Source organism: Sinocyclocheilus rhinocerous, unplaced genomic scaffold, assembly GCF_001515625.1.
Source record: "Sinocyclocheilus rhinocerous isolate Xijiao unplaced genomic scaffold, SAMN03320098_v1.1 scaffold1111, whole genome shotgun sequence".
Classification (NCBI taxonomy): Eukaryota; Metazoa; Chordata; class Actinopteri; order Cypriniformes; family Cyprinidae; genus Sinocyclocheilus; species Sinocyclocheilus rhinocerous.
Genome location: NW_015655406.1, coordinates 1,638,444 through 1,647,281, shown reverse-complemented (window position 1 = coordinate 1,647,281; position 8,838 = coordinate 1,638,444). Strand labels below are relative to the sequence as shown.

Sequence of the window (8,838 nt, the reverse complement as noted above, 5' to 3'; positions counted from 1 at the left end):
CCAGGGAATCTAATTTGGGAAATCTATTTACAGAGATGTACAGACTCTTACACTCTCCACAAAGGGAAATGCAGCACCTCCAATGAAACAAAAAAATGACTTTGAAAGACTCATGAAAGCACAGCCAACTGTTATTAGCTCCTGACAAAGTACCAGTCATTCATGCATTTTCAATATAAAGTTCATGCTGAATAGATCTGCAGTGAATTAACTTGAGGCATTTTTCCAACAAAATGCAACTAGGGCTTTCAAAATAGTAATACCTTAAAATTTTGACATGATTTTGGCTCAACCAGCTATATGGTATTGTGAATTGAAAATGTATTGCCTGTCATGTATTATTCTATTATTTATTTTAAACTGGCACGGAGCTGTCACTGAACATTGCATATTTTTTCTTTATATTGTGCTATTTTATAGTTGTAAAAACATGTTTAGTTTGTGCTGAGCTTTATTTTTCTGTTCTCTTTGTATTGTGGAGAACAATGACAGATGCTCCTTCAAGGAAAAATACATAAAAAAGTTCCTTTATAGAAACACAGCGTATTGTTGTATTATATTCTGTGCTGCTCTATTGCATCATGCTGCAGGAAATACAATACACAGAAGCAAATGCGATTGTAGATTTATAACAGAATAACACTGAAATTGTTGAAATCATACAATGATTAACATACATCAAACTATAATGATAATACAATTCTCAAACTCTAAATTCTTAATCTATTTGTTTGGGAGAGCTCCCAGACAGCATGTGGTAATCATGCTGAAATCTGTGCAGAGACACTTGCTTACACGGCTTACACTCGCTTACACTTATCAGAGCTGAGTGCAGATTTCTTGGGACTTCATATTTTACCTTTTTCTACATTCTTATTGAATTGTTCATTCTTACGGTGTTTTTTTTTTTAGTTTTTTTTCAAAATCTTCAACACATGTTCAACTCTCTTACACAAACTCTATAGTTCATAAGTATGGTTAAAATAGGATTTTTATGTTGCTTCAGTCCTGGCGTCCATTGTAGAGGACGTGAGAAAAAAAAAATCTAATAAAAATGAATTGGCACAAAGCTTGTTTTTTTAGACTCATATTAGAGAAGAGCAAATATCAATGTTGCTCGAATGTTGTCCATTCAAGCAATTGACGCCGATTTGCCACTAAAGTGAAAGTAAAATGCACACTGGCATTTACAAGCTATAAAAGCCAAGGAAAGAGTGAAAACACCAACGAACCCCGCCCTACGGTTATACCGGTATTACCGGTGTTGTCACATGTCGATTAACCTGTGGGAAAATTTCTTTACCGTCACAACCCTAATATTCAAAGTGCACTTTTTCTTTTCAGAATTTTCAGTGTGAAACACTACTCGCACTATTTATAATACAAAACGTCACAGAATAGTGCATTAGTACGTGATTTGGGACGCACCTAGGGAAACAGGAACTGAACAAGTAAGTGTACTCCGAAACAAACAGAAACACAAAACAGGGGAACACAGACTGGGACTGGGATACAGCAACAATAGTGATCCATTTTATTTATCTTTTTATATTTTCTTAGTTAATAAGTAAACTTGCATGACTGGATCACTAATAAATGTAGCAATAAATACATCAGTTATAAATTTAGATTGCAGATATCCATTACGTACCGTGTCAAATTTAAAGTCTTGCTCAAAGTTCATCCACAACTGGTCCAAAGATTAGTCCTTCTCAGTTAATGATTGCACACCAGCAAACTCTCTCTTCTCTCTCGGCTCTACTGCATCTGGTAAAGCAAAAGCAGTTTTCTTCTGTCTACATGAAATATCTCTGAAAATGGAGAATGGATATTAGTGTACTAGCAATTTTGCTGTAAACTGTGCCTGAAGGATTGCTTGCTAATTCTGCTTGGAGAAGGTGAGATGTTCTATTCCTCATTATCATATTTTTCATAGTGAGGGATCCAAAGTGCTTTGCTTGGTGGCTTCAGTTCAAAAGTGCAACAACTGTTAAAAGAGGTATATTTTATGTACATTCCAATTTAATATGTTGCTGTCAGCATGCACATTGGTATGCATTTGGAATTGTTTTTGGTATGCTTTTCATTTTTGGTAACTGCATACTAAATTGAAATTGAATGCCTATAGCCGAATTAGATGAAGAAATACATTGGTTAGTATCTGTTTCATAAATTCAGCTAATAAAGGGAGGAAGAAATTAGTGTTCATGCATATCAACATGTTTATTCAGAAAAACATTTTTGTAATGTGATTGCTCATATTTTGGTTTCATTTTTTAGGAAGACTGGTGAACGTAACAATTTTGTGTTTTGTAAATACAAGACCGATGGCAATCGAAAAGGGTATGGTATACAAAATACAAAAGGAACTGCAAACTCAAAACTCAAGTATACTTGAGAATTCTTTAGTTCAAGAAGTTCACAAACAAACAAACAAAAAGCCATTAAAAAGGGAAGACAATTTTAGAAAAAGATTAAATCAATAGTTACAGTGCATATCAACATGTTTATTCAGAAAAACATTTTTGTAATGTGATTGCTCATATTTTGGTTTCATTTTTTAGGAAGACTGGTGAACGTAACAATTTTGTGTTTTGTAAATACAAGACCGATGGCAATCGAAAAGGGTATGGTATACAAAATACAAAAGGAGCTGCTAACTCAAAACTCAAGTATACTTGAGAATTATTTAGTTCAAGAAGTTCATAAACAAACAAACCAAAAGCCATTAAAAAGGGAAGACAATTTTAGAAAAAGATTAAATCAATAGTTACAGCATATGCTAGTGGCATAAAATAATCACAAAATGCTTCGCATTCAGCTTTACAGCACTATATGAGAGTCCTCCACCTATTATTAACGTTTATTCTTTCTTTGTTTGAATGAAACAGGGACTTTGCCCTTTCAGATAAACCCATGAAGAATCCTTCTGCACATTTATTGCACTATATTTATAGTTTATCTACATTTATGCGACCTGCTTCACCCACATGTCAACATCATCTTGTTGCTCATGACTAAAAAACAAATAGATGAAGAGGTAGACTTCACCCTTCAACAAATACTGGCCAAAAAGAATAGGTTAGGCGTAATTATGCCTTGTGGTAGTAAAGGCATAAATCATTGTGTTTCAGTAAGATAACATGAATGTGTTATGAAACCTCAAATTTAGAATTACAGAAAAAATCTAGAAAAGAAAATATGACAGCTTTTAATTGTTTCATTTCCAGTGACAGATATCCCTTCTGATAATGTGTATGCTTATGCATTATCAAAAACCCTCACAAAAGTCTCTTCTCCTGTGACGGTGGGTTTGTATTCAGAATGTCACAACAGGATCAACATGGTCCTCAAGAACATTGAGGGTAAGTGCGCACAATTTTTTAAAACGATTTTAAATGATCAGCCCTCCCAGATATCCTCCAAACGTTTTGGGGATTTTGATGTTTCTTCCATCTTCTTTATCTCATATTTTTTTCAGTTCATATGAATCAAGAGGCCAAAAGAAGAGAAGAGAAGTACACTAAGGAACCAAAGCCTCGCTCAATTACACTCTCTATTTCTGACATGCTCTCTCTGATCTTGCGGCTCCTCTTCTATCGGCCTGTGTGGACGGTGCAGAACCAGAACATGAAGAACGTTCGTTATATGTTCGTGAGGTTCAGTGCATGGCATTTTGCAGGCAGTGACCTTCTCTGGGCGGGACTGGTAATGCAGTTGACCAAGGCTCTTCAGAACAGCTTCGGTAAACTCCAGCTAGGCCTCTTCCGGATCGCCCAACATGATGCAGAGAAAGATGAAGGGAAAAAGAAGATTGAGGATATTCCAAAGAACTGGAGGTCCAAAAAGTTGGGCTGCATTCCCATTTGGGCGCTAATACTTATAGGATTCATTGGTTCACTTGTTATTCTGGTTCCTCTAATCATGTTTGGATTTCCTGATCTGAAAAAACACCAAGAAGGAGAAAAGGTTGGGGAGTCAAGTGGTGCACTGGAAGGTTTCGCCATCGCTGTACTTGGTGTTCCTGCAGTCGGAGCTCTAAGGTTTATATTTTTGTTGTTAAAGAACCTCATCTTCAACCAGGACCTCAAAATTAGACAAGGGCTGGACAACAAGAAGGTAAGTCAGCAGCTGGGACTGATGCATGAAGTTCGGAAGGAGATGAGACTGCTCTGCTGCTTCATTTACTTCATGGAGATCTTTGAAAGGAGGAGAATCAGGGTGGTGTTGGAGATCACAAACTTGGACCGCTGCACACCAAAGAAAATCGTAGGCGTTTTGGATGCCATCAATATTCTCCTATCTGATGAAGAGAGTCCCTTAATTTCTGTGCTCGCTGTAGATCCGGAAGTCCTGGTTAGACAGGTCCAACAGGCAGAAGACTGTCTAAGCAAAAGAGACCCTGCATTTGAATTTCTAGATCGCATAATTACACTGCCCTTCACTGTACCTCAACTATCTGATGCATCAAAGTCAATAATCTTTGAAAACATTGTGCGTGGTCAGTCTGAGATCCCTGAAGACATTCCTCTTGAGGAGACTGGAGTATCTACTTTAGGAGGGCCCGGGACATCGTTCTTGGTTGAAGATGAGTGTTCGGTAAAATACAGTGAGACTGAAGAAGAACAAGTCATTCCTTTCATAGCAAAAAAAGGAAACTTTGCTGCAGCAGAACTTAATCTAGAAGAAGTGTATAAGTTAACTGAGTCTGCATTTTCCTGCATCACCTCAAGAGATAAAAGCAAACTTCAAACTTACATATCTGGAGACACAATGTCCATGAGACGAGTGATTAACTCCATTCGAGTAACTATTATGATTATGGAGACCCGGAAATTGGAGCCTCCACCTCCAGAGAAAATTGCTGCATGGGTGGTTTTGGTGGACCGCTGGCCTTGCAGATTAAGTTGGATTCTTCAGTGTGTTGAAGATGACAGACAGAGTGACGAGATAGACAGATCATTCTGTGCTGCTGATAATACCAAGACACTATGGGAAGTGTTCAATTACAATAGCCTGGAGCTCTGCATCATTGGATATGCAGTGGAGAACTTTCTGGAAAGAGACTGGGACCCTGAGCTCTTTGAGATTTTCCTTAGGAAAGACTTCAAGTTCACTGTAGGGGAGTTGGAAATATTTAAGCTTTGCACAGTGAACTTAAACTACACCATCAAGAATGAGCTGGCCAGGGTCCGTGGGAGCCGCAGACTCAAGAGAGCAGGGAGAAATGCTTTCCTGTCCCTCTCATCACGAACTGTAATGAACATGAAAATGGAAGATATTTGTCAAGAGGTTTGTCACCTTTTTTAAGAACAAAGTCAGAGCTGCAGTTAGTTTCTTACGTTCACCAAGGATGTATTTATTTGATCAAAAATACAGTAAAAGCAGTAATACTGTAAAATTGTATTACCATTTAAAATAACTGTTTTTTTTTTTTTTAATATATATATTTTAAAATGTCATTTATTACTGTGATGGCAAAACTGAATTTTCAGCAGCCATTACTCCAGTCTTATATTTCTTATTATTGTAAATGTTGAAAGCAGTTGTGCTGCTTAAAATTTTGCAGAAACTATGATGTTTTTTTTTAGGATGAATAAAAGTTCAAAAGAGCAGCATTTATTTGAAATACAAATCTTTTGTAACATTATACATGTCTTTACTGTCACTTTTGATACATTTAATGCATCCTTGCTGAATCAAAGTATTCATTTCATGAAAGTAATTAATAAAAAATATAAAAAAACAGCTCACACACAGTACAGTATATATGCTGGATATTTATTTTTTATTTTTTACAAATTATATGTGCATTTTTAAATATGTGCATTTCTCCCCTTTTAGCTGTCAAAACTGAGTTTCCAAGAGAAATACCTCGAAATGGTAAGGGAAAATTTCATAGATGGCAGAACAATTCTCTTCAGTGACCCCAAAGACCTCAGGCAAGTCCTGCAAATGACTCTGGGTGAATGGATGACTTTTAAAATGCATTTCCTTGGGGTCATACCTGCTAGTCGGCCAGCTCAGGCAAAAACTCTTCCAAACGACACAAACCCTGGAGTGGTCATAAGCCCATCTGGCCATGGCCAGTAAGCAGTATAAACTGACCTTGAAGTTTGCATCACTGCATTTTTCCTCCTGTGCGTGCTTGCAATGAAATAAGAATGTTTCAGGAAAGAATACTGCATAACTACAAAAATATAATGCCCTTACGACAAAGCAAAAACAAGATTGTAAATGTACACCAGTGAATCAGACTACTCAACAAATGATGACATTTAAAAATAGAGCTTTGTTATGCAGAAAACTTTCAGTCTTCAAACAGATCAAATTTGTAACATGCATTATTTATAATGGTAAAAAGAAGGTTTGCTTCTCTTAACTATTAAGAAGCTTTTTCAATGATTCTAAATAAATAAACTGCAAATGTTATTTCTGCAATGAATCAAAATAATAAAGGAAATGGCATTTTCTACAGTGTGGACCATTAAAGGAAATATAATATGCATCCAATTTCAAACTTAAATAAATATTAGCTTGCTTAATTTTAATGTATTAATTCTATCCATTGACTGATATTACAAACCTTATAAGACTGTGCTACCATCTTCTCTAAAAACATGAAAAACTGTTCAGCTAGTCTGCACGTATTCCCTACACATCCACACCTGAGACGGAGCAGGTCCAATGATAACACCATTCATAAGGTTAATACTGTCAGACCATCGATCTGACCTGTGAAGGAAAATGAAATGTAATCACACAAGGTATTGGACTTTACAAAGCCAAATTTTGTGTTCGTAAATTATAAGGTTTCTCTACAATGAAACTGGTTACCTAAACACTCTGCCCATCTGTCATTGGCCAAAATGACAAACAGGCCCACCTCAAAATCATTGGGCCTTGTCTTTTGTCAGAATTAAAAATGCTAATGGCATATAGCCTAAAAATAAAACAGCATGGTATATTTTGAAATATATCTCTGAGGTCACTGTACAAGGTTCGTATCTATACACATAAAATGTTTATGGTCACTCTATATATATATATATATATATATATATATATATATATATACATATATATAATTATGCACATTTGTAAGAATGAATCACACTAAATCCTAGAAACATACATTCTAAAACTGCTTGAAATTACACCTAAATGCATCTTACAAGATGTGATGCTGAAACTGCATGCAGTTATTATGGTTGCTTTTATTGAATCTTCTCCTCAAGTACAGTCCAGACAAACCAATCAACAAAGAGAGGTCGGCCGTTGTGTGCCGGACTGAAATATGACTCTGAAATTGTGAACATCAAAGTGGGGGTTCATATGAAATCAATATCATGCAGACATATTAAGGGAATTTAATGGGCCAGGAAAGGGGGGGGATATTCTTACCCCTCTCATTCAGAATCAATGCAGGATAATGCAGGATAGCATCCTTGGTGTAAGCAGAGGAAATACTGTAGCTACACGATACATAGCGATGTGATTTTAAAATAAAATTTTATCGATGGATTCTTTAGATGGAAAATGAAAACAACGAGTTCTGCTGAGAGTGCATAGGATAACGTTTAGATGAACACAAAGAAAAGCCTTACAATACAATACTGCACCATGCAGCATTTTTCTTTTCAATCTGTTGTCCTGGTCTGCAGGAGCTGTTAAGCACATAATGTGCATTTGCATTGAAAATGCTTGTGAAAAACGCTTGCATAACAAGTAGTAATGTCTGTAACTAATAATAACATCAACAATATTTGATATCAGGATGGATGAGATGCGCATTGTACCTGTGACGGCACGACAAACAGCAAGCGTGGCATTGATTACGGAGTTTGACACAGAGATGGATAGTAAACCTCCATTTCACACAACAAGTGTAATGAGTTACAGTCAGGCACAAAGAATAACAGCTTGATGATAAAAAAAAGCTTGTTTGGATTTCATTATTCAATTTGTATGACTTTTCATAAAGCAAGAGCCTCCATTTACATGGTTTTAGAGCTTTAAAGAGTGTTTTACAGAAATTAGATGGGATTCCCTCGCGTCAACCAATTTCATAGGGATTCTCCCCCTCTTGATTCTGTGTGGAACATTTGGTGAAAACCCCATAAATTAGGGGAATTGCTTTTGATGGTGGACTTTTGGCTATATCGAGAAATGCTAGACAGCCGAGCCTTGCATGCAGCATTTTTCTTTTCAATCTGTTGTCCTGGTCTGCAGGAGCTGTTAAGCACATAATGTGCATTTGCATTGAAAATGCTTGTGAAAAACGCTTGCATAACAAGTAGTAATGTCTGTAACTAATAATAACATCAACAATATTTGATATCAGGATGGATGAGATGCGCATTGTACCTGTGACGGCAGGACAAACAGCAAGCGTGGCATTGATTACGGAGTTTGACACAGAGATGGATGGTAAACCTCCATTTCACACAACAAGTGTAATGAGTTACAGTCAGGCACAAAGAATAACAGCTTGATGATAAAAAAAAAAAGCTTGTTTGGATTTCATTATTCAATTTGTAAGAGCTTCCATTTACATGGTTTTAGAGCTTTAAAGAGTGTTTTACAGAAATTAGATGGGATTCCCTCGTGTCAACCAATTTCATAGGGATTCTCCACCTCTTGATTCTGTGTGGAACACTTGGTGAAAACCCCATAAATTAGGGGAATTGCTTTTGATGGTGGACTTTTGGCTATATAGAGAAATGCTAGACAGCCGAGCCTTGCACAAGCTCTGATTATATCATGTCTCCTGCTGTGAAGGCTTGTAGGTTAAGGGTAAAACTAATGAGGAAGTATTTCCTTGGCATTTGCAATTTC

The 8,838-nt window shown here is 36.5% G+C and overlaps 1 protein-coding gene across 3 annotated transcripts; it reads left to right on the top strand.

The window, feature by feature from the left end:
• The first annotated feature begins 1,769 nt into the window (after positions 1-1,769).
• nkpd1 (NTPase, KAP family P-loop domain containing 1) lies at positions 1,770-6,384 on the top strand. 3 transcript variants are annotated; one of them, XM_016525242.1, is made up of 5 exons: positions 1,770-1,898; positions 2,281-2,343; positions 3,231-3,365; positions 3,482-5,292; positions 5,845-6,384. In XM_016525242.1, the coding sequence occupies exons 2-5, from the start codon at positions 2,328-2,330 to the stop codon at positions 6,091-6,093; spliced, it is 2,211 nt and encodes a 736-aa protein (XP_016380728.1). In that variant the 5' UTR covers positions 1,770-1,898; positions 2,281-2,327; the 3' UTR covers positions 6,094-6,384. The 3 variants fall into 3 exon arrangements, with proteins under 3 accessions (XP_016380728.1, XP_016380730.1, XP_016380729.1); XM_016525244.1 differs by lacking the exon at positions 2,281-2,343; XM_016525243.1 differs by lacking the exons at positions 1,770-1,898; positions 2,281-2,343 and adding an exon at positions 2,597-2,627.
• Positions 6,385-8,838: the final 2,454 nt, after the last annotated feature.